Raw genomic sequence first — 17,544 nt, forward strand, 5'->3', positions numbered from 1 at the left:
AGCATGGAGGAGTCATTAGTGTGTTTTATATAAGCATGTTTCCACCTGGATTTGTTGGATTTCTCTTCAAGGGCAAACAGAGTAGCACATGCAGAGTATTAGTCAATAAACCAGAATCTCAAAAACAAAAAAGCAACAGCCTTACTCATGTGAGAATAGCAAGCATAGCACATCAAGGTAGTGGAAAAACGGCTCTCTTTCATGACTAAGCTCTAGAGTGAGAAAGGGGTGAAAACAAACACATCTTAAGTATGAAACTAGATATAAAAACATCCTAAGTATGTTTTTGTTCATCTTTTCACTATCATTGGTAACACTCAACACCACCGACCGCCCAAAGCCCCAAATCTTTGATAGAGGAAACGTGAGGGAACTAGTTGTAGACTCCTATCTAGTTTCCTATTAAGCTGCATACCCACACAGCCGTCTTACGTCCAGGGTAGTCTTTATTGACTGAGTCAGGTCAAACTTTCACCCACACCTATAACAGTATTAGCAGTGCGTTTAGGCATTTAGACAAATTCCTACACTTTAATTTGCATTCTTTATTGTGAGCATGAAAATTGTACTGTGTGCATGTCCTCTTTTACCATCTACAACAACAGCAACATCATGACGAAAGGCGCAAGGCGAGAAACACCTTTACCGTAATGTGAAGTACAGCCACCTTACATTACCAAATGGAGTTCCTGCATCTCGGTTTGTCACTCCATCACTTGGGAAACGACTTTACAAAAAGACACCTGAACATCTTCCACGTGCGTGCACTCACATTAATGCGGGAGTTATACATGAAGAGTCTGTGCTCACCGTGTTGCGTGCCCGGTCCTTCACCGTGCACCTCACCCATGCGCTGCAGGGCGTGTATTAGCACCTGTCCGGTGAGGCTCGGGGTCTGTATCGCTTTGTCAGACATCACTGGCTTCGGGGAGAGCGGGGAGCTTGGCAATGAGTCGCAGTCAGAGGAAAAATATCCACTGGAGGAACGGCGAGGGAAGCGGAATATCGTCCGGCTCTGAAAAACGTCAAAGCTCTTCGGGGTTCTGCACCAGGAAGGCGAATCCGGTTCTCCTCCTCCGGTAGAGCCGCGGTTTAAACGGGACGTTTGCGCTCCTGTGGCACCGACAGGTGGTAGATCTCCTCCGCTGGCCTCCGATGCTGTTACTGCGGTCGAGCCATCGGACGAATTTGGTGGTCTGTTGAATGAACAGAGCGGCACCGTCAGTTTGGCTGGTCATCCCTGTGCTCAAACAGCCAACAGCCTCTCGCTGTTGTTTCGTCTGGAGTTTCAGGCGCACGTATTCCAGCGATCCGCTGGCAGGACGTGACTCTGTTTCCAAATATCCCATCAGAACTGCGGGACTTCTGTCACTTAACTTAATTTTACACACGCGCCAACTTTTTTTCTCTCCTTTTTTTGCCAAATCATAGCAGATGTAACGTGCTAACAATAAGTGACTTTTATGAAACGGTACTGTATTGTAACTTACTTCTCTGTGTAGCTGAAACTCAGATAAGCACAGGGAGTTCAGGAGCGAGTGTTTGGCTGTGCGCTGAGCGTGTTCCTGCTCTGTGGCCCAGGTTTCCTGTCCAACTGGCTGCCCGGTGCGCCTCCATTGTTTGAAAATAAATTAGCTGATTGCGGCACATCTCTGTTTGCCTGATAGGAAAAGCATGAGGAAGCCCCAGAGTGACTTCAGCTGCGTCACAGAGAAACAGCCAGAAATAAATGCGCCGCAACAGACCGCAATCAGCCTGCATATCAGCATTTTCAAATAAGTAAAATATAACAATCTTGAATTTCTCACATCGGTGCTTATTAGCAGTTAATAAAGGGATTTGTGAAATCAAGTTCACTCAAGTAGTCTACTGGTTTCTGCAAAGTCAGTTTATTTAAGGTGATTTGCGCTGAGATAACAACGATTTACACATGTGCCATTTTCCGTTTGGATTACTGAGCTTCAGACTCTCAATGTGACAGTCTTACAAAACAAAATCATGAAAATGATGTTTTGTTGCGGCACTTCCTGTTTGTCCAGAATAAACTGCAGCTTCCTCGGCCCACGAATCCCCCGCTGTAATGACCTGTAGTGCAAGGCGTCTGCCAAAATGAAATTCTAGGCAGACATTTTTTTTATTCGCCGGTATTCGCGCTTTTATTTCGCACATCTCTAATGTAAATATTCATCATAGCGTTGCTTTTAGAGGAGCAGAGGAGGAGCGACAACTGTGTGAACCGGGCGCGATGGCCGTACTTCAACCATATGAAAATTTTTACTTTCCTTGTGGGTTTCAGTACCGATCCGAGCGCCTCCGGAGACAGTTTGCGCACTAGAGAAATAACAGTGACACGTTCGTGCAGCTACTACGCCAAGAGGGAAACAACACAGTGGGAAGGAAGAAAAATCCGCAAAGCCGGTACGAGAACACTAACTCGGTGTGTTTTATGTAGGTGCAACAGGGCAGAAGATGTAAGAAAATTCGCTCGGCGACACGTCTGCACCGAAACTTTATGAACACAAAGAGGTTTCCGTGTCTTCGTGGGTGACGGCTGACATTATCATCGGATAGAAGAAAGTGACCTCTCGGTTAACATATTAGGTTTCACTTAACTATTAAAACACAAACAGCAAAATAGCTGAGCGGCCGTGTGCGCGTACGGCTTTACTCGCTATCCCTCGCATGGTTATCTGCAAAACCAAGTGGTGTCGTGCGCCATCTCCAGTCCTGGGAGTCTCATAGTAGCATGCCCAAACATATCCATTAGTGTTCGTAATTGCCCATTATCACAAGAATTAATGGGAGAAAAGTTCAAGCCAACTAGCCGGAGTGGATAAAAATCTCCCACGCGGGCGTCATCGCCTGACAGTAGCCGTTAAGTAGAAACGCGGACGAACTCTTTAACCTCCCTTAACAAGGGAAAGATGAAACAAAAAAACAAACAAAAAAAAATCAGCTCTTCTGAGGAGTTTAAATGGAGAATTGTCGCTTAAATCCTCAACCCACTGAGCGTGTGCTTATTTCTTGAAAGAAGCTGTCGTCACTCTATCGAGCAAATAAAACGCATGTTTTTCCCCTCTCTGCATCCCTGGGGACACCGGCATTGACAGCATCTCCTTTACAGTCAACACAACCGATGTCGGGTGAAACCAGACGTTCACCCGTCTACAGAGTTAGCAGATTAATAAGCTGAACTCGAGCCAGCGCGCCGCGTTGCCAAATATACCGGCGGAGTCAGAGGGTCGCTGCAAAATTCACACCCAAATCCAGATTAATGTAAAAGAAGAAAGTCCCATCAAACACGGGACGGTCGTTTCAAACACCCACTGCACTACTTTGTTAATTGCTTTAGTAACCACTTAGTAGACATGCGTGGGAAGAGCACCTTTGTTTAAAACACCTTTTAAACAAAAATGTCTTCATGGTGATTGCAGTGACATTTCACAATAATATGAATAATTCAAATTTAGATCTACTGATTTCTAGATTTTTCCACAAATCTACCAATATACTAGGCAGGTGTCGGCTGTTTGCAACGTGACACCTGACACAGCGACTGAAACATCTAAAGAGCACGTTTGTAAAGATTTGTGTATTTTTTTTAAGTAACACACATATTTTTTGGAGCCCGTCCTTAAAACTCACCTTGAATGCATTTCAGGATCGTGCCTCTGAGTACATAATCCAAGTAGAGCTTAAAAAAGTAACATGAAAACACAACAAAAAAGAATGAAGTGTTTTAATCAGTCTGCAAACCTGTAAACAAACTCAACCCTTTGTTTGCTTCCTCTCCCTTTCTCTATGTCGCGTCAATAAGGCAAACTGTGCGTAACAGTACACTATCTACTCCAACAGTCGGTCCGCCCCTGGGAGGGACCAATGCTTTAAAGCCTATTACAGCTCTTGAACGACCTCTGTATGTCAAGAGGAGCATTTCCAGTGGCTACCCATGAGGCTTTCTTTGTGCTCAATGTAAGGACACCAATTATTAAAAGTTACAGAAACAAAATTTGCAATGTAATTACAAAAAGTTTTGTTAAACCAAAATTGTCATTGCACTCATTATGCCACAGGCTATCTGGCCCCAATTGTTTGTGTTTATAACTTGGCAAAGGCAAATGATTGATTCCCAAATTTTAAACAAGTGCTGTATGCACGCTGGAACAATGACTGAAAACAGGGAGGGGGCACTCTGTGATCTCTCTGGCACTTTTACATCTGCCTACATTTATACACATTATTCAGTATTATAAGATTTAAGCCTATTGCTGGATTTTTTGGTTTTCCCTTTTTCCACTGCAGGACATTAACAAGATGAAAAATAAATGGTATAATACTTTACCTTCTTCTTTTTGCACCCTTTTTAAAAGGTGCAAGTACAAGTTTGCTCATCCAAGTTTCATAAATCTGGTAAAGTGCACTGGCACAGTCCAGATGTAAGGATTTGTATACAAAATTACAGTACCCATCATTTCTTTGTATTTTGCTAGGAAAATGGGAAATCTGTGCAGCAGTTTTTTATGAAACATCGAAACATAAATGGAAGTGCAGTATATAAGGCAAAAACAAAGTTTCTGCAACCACAATGAGCTTGAAATGCTATGCCATAATTCTTCACTACAGTCTAAACTCTCATAGGTAAGCTTTCTTTTAATTTCTTTACATGGTCTCCAGGAATAGTTCTCCAGTCTTTGTGGAGGACATTCTAAAGCTTCTTTGGATGCATTTGTTGCACACTGCTTTAATAATGCTGAGGTCTGGGCTCTGAGGAGGACAGTCCATGAATGATAATATTCTATTGTGTGTTTTTCTGTCCAGGTATGCTTTTAGCACATTGGCAGTGTGCTTGGGATCATTATCATGCAGAGAAATTGAGCTCTTCAGATGATATTACATAGTGGAACAAAATCTGATGACACCTCCTGCATTCATAATTCCATCAATTATGAGAAGATCAGTACCAAAGAGCCTCCATTGTGTTTTTCAGATGGCTGTGGTCACTCACTGTTATATTTCTCTCCTGACTCCCTCCCTGCATATTGATAATTTGAACTAAAAATTGTAACTTTGGATTCATCGCTTCATGAGATCGATTACCACTGATTTTCAGTTCAGTTTTTGTGTAATTTGGAATACCTAATCTTTTTCTCGCTGTTTCCCTTCCATAAGACAGTCACTTTCACTGAGACCATTTCTGATGAGGCTTCAGCTAACAGTAGATGGGTCATCTGAAAGCCCAGATGCGTTCTCAGGTTATGTGTCAGGTATCTGACACATAACCTGAGAATGCTCACATCTTGATATCTTCGGCCTGTTATTAGATTTGACTAAAGAAACTGGAACAAAGTATCTCTTTTTGCAACACGCTACTAGTTACAAAGTGCTTAAAGATACCATTTAAAACTTATTCATTGCTAAGTTGTCTGGTATGTGTAGACAGTCCAGTGGTTCATCCCTTGAGTTAGGTGCCTTGAATGATTTGTAGTAGTGTTAAGTACCTTGTCAGGTATAAGGTCTGGATTAAAAATGAATGAAAAAGCAGCCAATTCTCAAAGAAAAACTCTAAAAGACATTCAGGAAACTTAAAGAAATATTGCTGAAGAGCACTTTAAAAAAGAAGAACATCTGACACCTTGGAAGCAAAATATAAAGAACTGATTGGTCTCTCAAGGCTTTCGCACTCGGTCTAGTTAAAACTACAGAATGATTTGCAAAATTAACACCTGCCCCTGTGCACCCAACCCCCACACACTTCTTCAAGAAATTCATAAACTGAAATTACTACTACTTTTTCCTTTTAACTGCCATTTGGCCTCATGCATCTTCTGCATTTGAAATTGAGACATTCACAATCTGGATGAAACTGACACCTACACATATGACTGCTAGCGTGAAAGTACACATGAGATAGGACTGCTGTTATGAATCATCGTTAAGGCCGTCTTAGTACCATAACTGTATTCCTTAAGATAGATATTTAAAAAAAAAAAAAACACCTAAAGAAGTTAGTTGGGGATGCAACAAAACATGGATTTTACAGTTTATATCTGCACTGCAGGAAGTTCATATATCTGATTCTGATTAACAACATACAGTAAGATAATGGAATGATTCAAACACAGGTAAGAAAAGCTTAAATTCTGGTGTGCCATTCTCTAATTAATATATAATATATTCCTTCACCACGTGACCGCTTAATGATTTTGTTGTGAAAGATCCATAAAAGTCCAAAAGTGTACCTGTAAAAGTTATCCAGTCTCATACTCAAGTTTATCTTCTCAGGTTTGACCAAGCAGCTTCTAGCATGGCTGCTGTATAATCCGCAATTTACTTTGAGAGTTCAAACTTGGGCAGAAAGCAAATGTGATATGAAATATATTAATGAGAGCTTACACTTACACTTTCAAATCAGGTGAGATGAAAGACCGAAAGAAATCTCATCATTCTCATCACTATTTTGCATACAAGAGTGAGTTTGTCAGCACACAGTTTCTAACATCCTTTGATTTCTATTGAAAGAGATTCAGAAGACATTTTAGGAACTGTGGTGTGCTTACTAGCATATGCTGCCACAGTAGGCTTTAAAAATCTAGCAGTTTTATCCATTTCTCTATATCAACCTTTGTCAATTTCTTTAAAAAAAAAAAAAAAATGTCATGTCGAAGGACCAGCATTTCGACGCACTGGAAGAGATCAAGTGCCCATCACAGAAGCACATGCAAGAGAATATAGCAAGACTTTAACTGAGAAATCATCAAATAGCAGCACAGATAATGGTCCTAAGGGGCATGAGGCGATGACCCTGAGTTGTAAGAATTTGTTTAGATCTTGTTAAAACTTTCAGTTTTTATAGACTTGTTCTCAGAAACCTCTGATCACATATATACATATAATTTAATCAAACAGGTAACCATAAGTTTGTATTGTATTCCTTCTTCAGCTAAGGTTCACACCGTATATGAGCAGACATTTGACATTTACACATTTCTACTGCATTCAGACAAGTCTCCCATCTCGTTGCGAGCGCCTGCTCTGTATTGTGCACAGTGAGGCGCGGAGGAGTTTTGCTGCAAAATGGAAAAGTTGCATTACAGTATCAACTGCCAAGAAACAATAAGGGAGGCCCAATCTACACAACTTCAGCACCTGCAGTGATAAAGGACTAAGGGAAAAGTTGCACACACGTATGCACAAACACACACAGACAAATCAGTATGAACAGACAAGAGTGAGACACTCAGTACCATTTGCATGTAATCAATACCAATCAGTTGCTCAGAGTGTGGGAAAAATGTGTGTGAACTGCTCTACAACTCTGCCTTTTTGTGTTCATTGGGAGGCTTACAACTCTGTTTATTGTGATGATGATGATGCAGGTGATATTGTCGATGGTGCCAGTGATGAGAAAGATAATATAAAGAACTACGAGACCAAAATAGCAAGAGTGGTAAACAACATAATAACCTTCATCTTCATCAAGTGTTTTACAAAACCCACCTGCTGATAACTGGTTATAAGTCAAATTGAGCAAGATAAAAAAAATATATCGATAAGAATATATTTATGAATATCTTATATCAGTGGTTTTCAGCACTATGGTCTAATATAATTACCATTTATGTAGTGCTACAGAATTTATAATTTGTTGGTTTAGTCACAAATCCCTTTGGAGTTGTGTCAGGAAGGGCATTCACCAGAAAAACTTTGCCAAAACATGAGGAGCTACCGGGTGTGGTGAATATGGGAGCTTTATCTAAATAAGCTGCTTTCATCTGGTCCCTTAATCACAGGGGGTCACCACATGTTAGATTTTTATACCAGATGCCTTTTTTGACACAACCCCAAAGGGATTTGTGTGTCCTCTGGGGATCAAACCAGGAAACCTTTGCTTGTTAGGCAAATGTACAAATCACTACACAATGGAACCACTAAATACACACTGGCTAATGAGCATGAAATTAGGTAAATACTTTAATTTCGTGTAATAACTTTAACAATTCCTTGATTATAATTTAAAATGGTTTTATTACTGCAACAATGCCACGGGCAGTAACACCTGAATAAAAGAAAGTTAAAATAAAATGTGTGTGTCCCTGATTTTGTTTGATATTAAAACACACTAATTATTTCCATTGGCTACTTTTGAATGGTTCAATAAGTACAGTCTTGGATTCTTCAGACCGTATTAGAAACATGTCTAGATTTCTTAAATTGACAAAGGAATTTCTACAGACTGGAATCCATTCCCCAAAGGCCTATGTATTTTTATTCTGGCTCATGTTACATATACTCATGTCTGCTGAAAGCAATGAACAGCCATGACCCTGAAAACACACCATCATTATGTTTCTTTTAGCAAATGAGCAGAAAAATTTTTTTCTCTCTGATTTCTTAGTTTATATATATTTGTTACATTACAATGTTACAGAGAACCCCAGTAAATAAAAACATTTTAAATCATGATTTCATTTACCAATGGAAAAAAATATATCTAAACCCAGACCTACCCTGTGTGAAAAAAACGAGTGACTCTTTAATCTAACAACTTTGCAGCAAGAAATGCAATCAAGCATTTGTGATATCTGGAAATGAGTGTTTCACATCTCCGTAGAGGACTCTTCTTTGCAGAATTGCTTTAGTTCAGCCACACTAGAGGGTTTTTGAGCACGAAGAGCCTGTTTAAGGTTGTGAAAAGCATTTCGGTTGGATTTAAGTCTGATGTTTGACTGGGCCTCTCCACTTCATTTTTCTGAGCCATTCAGAGGTGGACTTACTGGTTTGTTTTCGATGTCCTGTTGCATAACTGTCAGGATTCTCTGTTAGAAAGCAGAACTAATGGTTCCATCACTTACAGCAAGTCATTCAGGTCCTGAAGCAGGAAAGGAGCCCCAGACCATCAGACCAACACCAACATCTTTGACTGCAGGTATGGCATTCTTGCCAAATGTGAGCTGAGCCATTGTCTTGTTTTAGTGGTTTTCACTTTGGAACGCTCCCATTTTTCCTCAGCCTCTTTCTTATTGTTGAATTATGAACTCTGATCCTAACTGAGACACGTGATATCTGCAGTTCTTTAGTTGTTGTTTTGGGTTCTTTTGTGACCTCATGGATGAGCCGTTGTTGTGCTCTTGGACTAATTTTGGTAGGCTGGTCAATCCTGGAAATCATCACCACTGCACCACTGTTGCAGTTTGAGCCTCAAAGCCTTAGAAATGGCTTTGTAACCCTTTCAGACTGATAAATGACTTTGTTTCTCAGCTATTCTTGAGTTTCTTTTAAAACTGATGGCATGGTATGTTGCTTTTAGAGATCTTTTAGCCTGCTTCATTTTGCCAGACAGGTTCTACTTAAGTGATTTCTTAATTCCACAGGTCTGGCAGTAACCAGGCCTGGGTGTTGCCAGTAAAATTGATCTCAGCTTTCTAAAAACGATGGTTTCTTCATTCATGATTTAACAATGAGCACAATTACTTTATTAAAATAGGGCTAGGTAGCTTTGGATGTAAGTGCGACAAAAATGAGAAATCAGAAAGGGAGAATAAAACTTACTAAGTTTTATTATACAACCTCACCTGTACTTACAGGTGTCACCATGCTAACAAGCTAAACTTAGATAAGCACCTCGATAAGTAATGTGCTTTCAAGGAACAGCATGATAGCATGATGACATTTTTTAAGGTGGTCATAGAAGCTGGGTGGAATTAACATGCCATCAAGGTAATTGAAATACACGTGGCCTTTGTCACGCTATCACTTCTGCTGAGTTAACAGAGGGGCGAGATAAGAAAGAGAGACGTTCACGCATGGCTGATTTCACGGCTGTTAAAGTGCTTCCCGCTTTACAATGATGTTTGTGGCTGCCTGCGCTCTCCTCAGCAAATCGGTTTAAACAGGCAAATCATTGTTGGAGCTCAACACTGCAGGAACACTGAAACTTTCAGCTGCCCCCAGGGAATTTAACAGTAATTACAGATTATTCACTACAGTCGACACAATATACACACAAATAGCTGTTAATTCTACTGCAGTGCCAACTCAGCAATTCTGTCATACTAACAAAATGATGGCCATAGGTCGCCTGTCTATATGACCTGATAAATAGTAGGTTGGGGGTGACAAATATTTCACAGTTTGTCCACAAACTCTATCAGTGTTATAACAGTTATTATGGCAGTCCACTCCCCCAGGCATCAGTTCCCTATTGAGAAACAGGAGATATTAACAGCTGCACCCTCAGTAGTTGCTGGTAATGTTGGTAATAAACAAATTAAAGCTTATTTTACTGCTGTGATTATTGTCACTGCACTAAATATGTTGCCTCAGGACAGGCTTCATTACAGCTTATCGACCCAGGTGTTAGTCAATGAAGCATTGAAAATTTGAGTCAGGCTTCTCGCTGTTTACTCAGCAAGAAAGACACAACTTATAGTGTACAGACAGGACTCTTTTGGCCTTGAAAACCTATATATTCTATTTAAATATATGTACATAGAAGCTTTTTTTCTTTTTTTAATCAGTCAAGAAAGTAAACATTAAGCAAATATACTTTAGAAATAGTCAAAAACAAATTTAACAACACACAGGCAGAACGTTAGAGCATTAAATAGAAAAAAAGAGCTATGTTCAATAATATACAGTGATACACCACATTCTCTGAAACACATTAAGATTCACATGAACATATGCATCAGAGCTGTTTAGCAATAGATGAGGTTGCAGCAGCAAACTGTTACGCCTAGCAAGCCTTGTAACCAGCTCTTTGAACCTCCATCTGTACGGCGTACACGGACATCGCAGCATCAGAGGCAGAAAATGATAACGCACTTTCATTTCAAAACTGCATTGCAGAACAAAAACGATCTCAGGTTACAAAATGCTTCGGCACCATTTGAGAAATAAGGACTATTACACAATGTTACATGACAATTCACATTCACTGGGTATGCATGTGCCAGTCTAAACAGGAAGTAGAGGCTCTGTTGCTTTGTTTCAGCGCAATGAATCAAGGAAGGACAGTAACTGAGTGAGAAGGCCCAATCAGGAAGCAAACGTTCACCGAACGGTCCCTGAAGAATCAGTTTCTCCCTCTGTGGACATCAATACTGCAAATGAACTCAAAGCTGGAATTGTAGTTTTAACTTGTATGTGTGTGTGTGTGTGTGTGTGTGTGTGTGTGTGTGTGTGTGTGTGTGTGTGTGTGTGTGTGTGTGTGTGTGTGTGTGTGAAGAGGGCCACGTGCGTCATAAAATATCCATCCAAGCTTTACTCACTGCCTAAACCAGTTTAGAGAGAAAGTAACTAGTGTCCTGTGTATCACCCATTACCTAAGCTCTACCAAACACTGCCCACTTGGTCCTGCCCTGTTCTCAGCTGTTACAGAGATACAAAAAAAAATCACTTCTGCCAAACATTGTAAACGAAGAAATCAGAAAGAATAACATGCAACACTTTTTATACTGGAAACTATACAGTCTAAGTTCAACTTTACTGCCACCTGCTGCCTATTTATTCAAATAATAAATATTAGAGCTGAAACTATTTGGTGATTCAGTGATTGACAGAAAATGAGTTTTCTGCAATGCAAAATGATAATTAACGCTTTGAGTCCCTTCAGGTTACACAAGAAATCATCTTGGGTGCTGAAAAGTTTTGATTACTATTTCTCACACTGAACATTCTTTTACTTTTCAAGCACTTTTCTAGACAATGTGATTAATGATTAATTAGTTGAAAAATACATTAATAATGTAAACCATTATTAGAGGCATTCTGAGTTAAAACAAATTATTTAAAAAGGAAGCGGAGCAACGGGCATATATTTAAGTCTGAGTTTTAAAAAAGTGTGATTACCAGGCTATTGAGTGGTAATGGAAACTACCAGCTAGTGCTCAAGCATTGAAGCAAAGCATCCCCCTCCCCCAAGAAGACAATACTGACCACCTGGACCAACAGTGTGTGTATGAGTGTGCGTTTGTGAGTGTCCAAGCATGCAAGTATTTCCATAATACTTAGTGTTGACCGGCTGTAATGTGAGAGGTCAGGACACAATAGCACTGTGGCTCTGAAGACCTAACACCATGCTGAGAGAGGTCACATCTATGTGATAACCACCCCCACCTCCAAGCACACACACATACTCACACATACACACACACACACACACACATACTCACGCATACGCATACACACTCACACATACACATTCACGCATACACGCATACACATGTGCACACACATTTACTTTTTTTTTCTTTTTTTTTCTATTTTTTCATTAGGCATTGTGCCTCTACACACTCTCCTTGAAGTAAAATCATGGACTTTAAAAAAAATAATTTATAAACTTTGGCTTACCGGATTTGCAACACAGACAGAATTTTATGTGAGACAGAAAAAGGAATCAAAAGTAACTGATTGGTTGATTCTTAAATGTTTCTTAGCTCCTTGTGTATTGTTTCTTGTTATTTAAACCACACTTAATGATGAGAAGAACATAAGATTTGTGGATTGCATGGCAAAGAAAACGCAGCAAGTCACAGTGTCCTTCAGGACATCAGCAATGTTGGGTCGTTACAAAGTAACATATTGTAATGTAAAGTAATGTTACAAAGGAACGCATTACTGTAGTCACATTCCCTTTTTTGAGTAACACAGTTTGTAACGCATTACTGTACTAATGCATTTCTTAAGAACATTCTTTTATTCATTCTTTCTGCATTACAAAGTTTCTTCTGTTGTCTGTTCTCTGGGCACATAGAAAGAAAAAAAAACATCAGACATGCCGTATTCTAGCACTTACACTATCATCAGCTAATTTCAGTTTGTGTGTGGGAGGAGGAAAATGGTGGAGCAATACAGCCACACAGCTTTTGAAGAGTGAAGACGTGGACATTACTTTTGTTTTTATTGCACCAAAAGGACAAGAGCGCAGTGGTGAAGTGGAAACTTCATGCAGGACATAAACAACTATTACACTGCTAACAAAATTTTGGCTCTTTGCAAACATTTGCAAAGACAGCATGCTAACACAAAGCTAGCCAAGAACCTAGAGTGATTTCAAAGCTAAGTCCAGCAGCCAGAACCTGATGTTGATCAGGTAACAGAAGTAGTGATGAGCAGGACATTTCTGCCTCTTTGTGTTTCTAAAACAGAATCACTTTAAAGTTTCTTATGGTCATATGATTGTTGGGTTTTTCTCTGTATCTACTGTACAATATAAAGCGCCTTGAGGCGACTTTTGTTGTGATTTGGCGCTATATAAATAAAATTGATTTGAATTAAGGCTGCTATGCAGCTGTCAGCTTTCTGATCATACATAAAAAAAAACAAAAGAAAGATTGTCCTCATTAGGATAGGAATTTGTGTTTTATGTGGGACTTTAGTCTAAGATGGATATTGTCTCACATTGCATTAAGAGATAATGTGTTTCAGTTCATTTTTCAGACTAACAAGAAAACAGTGTAAAAGAAATATACTGTAAGCAGCTACTTTCTCCAGTTAGTAGTTGACTAACATGCTACCAATAATGTGTAATACATTGCTTTTCTGGACTCTACACTGGAAATCCACAAATATATGTCCATGTTAATAATCAAGGTTTAACCTCAGAAAATTCAGCACAGGATGTGGAGCTCTACCAAATTTCAAAATGAAAAAGATTTCCGTTCATAAAACAATTGAAACTATTTAAGCTTTGCAACAAAGTACTCTGGACTTTAGTTTTTTCAGTTCATTTTTATCTGTATAACTCTAAATCACTACAACAGTTATACAATAATACAAAGAAAAGAGAGAAAATCCCAATAATCATATGACACCCACTGAGAAAGCACTTTGGCGAAAGTGGGAAGGAGAAACTCCCTCTTAACAGGAAGAAAACTCCAGCAGAACCAGGCTCAAGGACGGGTGACCAATTGGGGTGAGAGGAGGAAGACAAGATGAAGACACGCTGTGAAAGAAGCAACTCAGGACACTCACCTTATATCAAAATGATGAAAAGAGAAGAAAAAAAGGACAGTTTACTTTTACTATTTACTTCTGAACATCAAGAGTTGGGCACTTTATGCGAAAGAGGCTGAACTGTTTCTTTTATCCTACAAAAAAGACTAAACAAACAGCATGTTTGCTTATGTGAAAAATGTAAGTTGTTAATAGAAGCTGAATATTTTCCAAAATATCACGATAATGTAACTTTTAAGATTTGTTGCTCAAACAGGATTTAGTTGTCTTAGGGACAACTAAAAAAGGGAAACTGCAATTCTTCCAGTGGCCACTTGAGGCTGGCTCCAAAGCAAGTCAGTCCCATTAGACTCTTGAGAAAATCACTAGCATCAAAGCAGAAGCAAGAATGTTTACAGCCTGACACACAAAGCATTTTTGTGTAAAAGGGTTCATTTTTTTCCCATAATTCTGTTAATAAGTCTTTAAAGATAAATACAAAAAACAAACAATGCTACAGAGATACTTTTAAATTGGTACATAAAGGTTGAGAGGCTATTACATTAATAATATAATACCCTGCACTTGCACAGTAGATCATTTTATATATAAAAAAAAAACACATGCAACATCTGAATCCAGCTCATGTACTTGTGGTGATTGCCCATGACATCTGTTTAAATTTAGATTATAATCAGATACCAGGTGATCCAGTAGCCTCTGTCCTGTCTGCTGAAAAAGATGAGTGAAAAAGGTATGTTTTTTTTCTTAATTCAGCCTTTTAAATGAAAGTAAAGCTTAAAATTAGGGGTGTGGCCACTTCGAATGACGGGTAAATGCTGATACAGAAGACTTTGTGGTGTTGGTGCATTCCTGAGGTTTTGTTCATGTGCAGTGATTATGCAGTCTTCTGTTTAACGCCACATAAGACTGTGTTTAAAGAATCTGTGATCCATTTTTGGTGAATGAAATTCTAGGCTCACCTCAGTATGCTCGTAGTATGTTGGTGGACTAATTATGTCTGTCCACTAGCTCATCCAAATATGTTTTCAAACATATCCAAATAGTGAGTCTTCTGTACTGTCTCGTCTCAATGGTCCAGTTCATTTGGTAAATCTATGCCAGCACAGAAAATGTTGATTAAAAATAAATAAATAAATAAATAAACAAGCCATAAAAATAGAACAAAATCATTTAAAATGTTTTAAAACTTTGCTACACTCATATTTACTTTTAAAGATTTAGGGTTCAATTATTCCCCAAAATGCACTAACACGCAAAAGAATCTAGATCCAGTCGAGGCAGCTTAAGATCATACATCTACGCATCTTGTCTTGGGAATTGAATAAGTTTATTTATTATGCAATTCTACCCCCAGAGGGACAAAAGACTCTATCTGTTACCTGGAAAATCTGTAGGAGATCTTCTGCTTTGATGAGAAACTGTCAGTTGCAGTCTGTTGCTTCATGACCACACTCGTTAACCTCACTGGAAGCCTAACTAACCTGTAAAAGAAGCTCACTCTACATAAATTTGTTTACTGATTTGCAAGACACAAATACAGGAAGCTGTATAGCACAATGACCAAAGTAACCGCTCCCTGTTTGCCTTTTTTTCTGTCTCTACCCTCATCTCGCAGTTCTGCTTATAATCCTTTATACTCTTGTTTTGCTCCAGCAGTCCAGTAATACAGTTGTTCTCACTTTGCTGTGATCAAACACTAGTGACAGACACACTCATGTGCACACACACACACACACACACACACACACACACACACACACACACACACACACACACACACACACACACACACACACACACACACACACCTTGTGTCGTGGATCATTCTAATTAAATACTTTACTCTGTTGTCACGTTGGGTTGGAACCCCTTTCGGCATATTGTTTATCCTTCAGGCCATGACACACCAAACAAACCTCAAAGGCTAACAGATAAAAGACCAACAGAAATACTGGTTTGCAATTTCTGCTGAAATTTGCACTTTTAGTACGCCACAAAGATGTAAACTGATGGGCAGCATACGTTCAAGTGTTCTGTGCCTCCATTAAAGGAATGAACCATTCTAAAATACAATGAAAGAACACAAAGTGCCCAACATGAAGCAACGCAAAAAATGCCTCTGTAATTCTTGTAACTATCCTGTCAGAAGTGTTGCATGTGTTATTTGTAATACAATTAAAAAATTAAGCTTCTTTTCTTGCGGCAGAAGAAGAAAAAAGACAGAAAGACGCTGACTGGGGGAAATTACCAGTTCCTCACATTCAACAACAAAGTGGATTTTATACTAATAACATACATTCAAAGCAACATGTTGGTTTGATTGTTAAACACATGCTGTAATTCTTAGCTTTAAAGAACCCTCATGGTATTGAATGAGAAGTGCAACAACAACATGGACTGCAGGGAAAAGTCAGAGAGAGACCATCGAAATCAAAATATCAAAGAATCTTAGTGCTTTTTTCAGATTCATGATGTGCACATGCAAAGTGGTTCATTTCAGATATGGTCTTTTTTTTTTTTTTTTTTTTATTAATCCAGCTCACTGTTAGCCATCATAAAGACCATGTTTTACTCACACTGCATACCCATAAACACTAGTGTATATATTTATCATATCTACTTCCTATATTTTACTACATATCTACATGTAGTTTAACAGTTTTTAACTGAACTCCTGCTAAGTAAACCTTAGGTCAAGTTAAACATTAATATAGCAAAGGGGTCATTGAGTAGAATCTGCGTTGAGTAGATTAAATAAAAATGCGAACATTTACTATTCCATGACGTGAATTCTACAAACTTCAAGTTCAAGCTGATGGCTTTGTTGCTTCCTTTTGTGGCCTCCAGGCTGACCTTTGAAGTATTTGCAGTAGTATTTTAATTGACTGATTTTGAGTCCTTCAGCTGCTGAATTTGTCTGTCCCTGTGATTATGCATGAGATCTTTCCAACCGAAGTCTTGTATGGTTATTTTGATTTTATATATATTGAACACGGCTGTTTTTAACGCTGCAACTTTGTGTGGGCGAATTTTGCCTTAGCAGTTGCTGAACCTGGGGACTGTTGCATCTGAAGGGCCACGGCGGGTTTACGAAGCAGCAAAGCAAACAAAAAGCACATTTATTAAAACCGTCAGGTGCTGAGCAGTGCACGTGCACAGCTTCACACAAAGGTGCAAAACAAAGAAAATGAGCTGCGTTTTGTGAGGTGAAAGTCAATTTCGTTTTTGGAAAAGAAAAGCACGTGGTTAGAGAGGTACCTCAACAGCTTAGTGTGAACAGAGGAAATGGAAAAATAGACATGGTTGCTCTAATAGATGGTCTCTACAGTGCCTGTGTATGTTTGTGTTTGTGTATCTTAACTGCCACATGTGGTCAAATCAAAGAGTGGAAAAAACACACACCTTTGTGCTGTTATCACATTTGACCCAATAATTGGAAAAAAAATGTTCTGAGCTCATCTCTCTATGCACATTTCAGTCTTTCGTTTCATCGTGTCAGGATGTTTGTTTGTTCTAAGCACTGAGTTTGGTTAATAAAAATTACTTTTGTCAGGGCTTAAAATGGGTTTGTGTAGATACAGATAG

General features: G+C 39.1%; 1 protein-coding gene across 1 annotated transcript in view; it reads right to left on the reverse strand.

Moving 5' to 3' along the window:
- Positions 1-3,803, reverse strand: part of LOC308388057 (uncharacterized protein) — a 30,985-nt gene extending 27,182 nt beyond the window's left edge. The window contains exons 1-2 of the mRNA XM_080868529.1: positions 3,646-3,803; positions 811-1,196 (exon numbers count right to left, since the gene is read on the reverse strand). Of these exons, the coding sequence (XP_080724655.1) occupies positions 811-1,196; positions 3,646-3,656 (397 nt within the window). The 5' untranslated portion in view covers positions 3,657-3,803. The remainder of the gene's footprint in view (positions 1-810; positions 1,197-3,645) is intronic.
- Positions 3,804-17,544: the final 13,741 nt, after the last annotated feature.

Source organism: Rhamphochromis sp. 'chilingali' (genome assembly GCF_963969265.1).
Source record: "Rhamphochromis sp. 'chilingali' genome assembly, chromosome: 20".
Lineage (NCBI taxonomy): Eukaryota > Metazoa > Chordata > Actinopteri > Cichliformes > Cichlidae > Rhamphochromis > Rhamphochromis sp. 'chilingali'.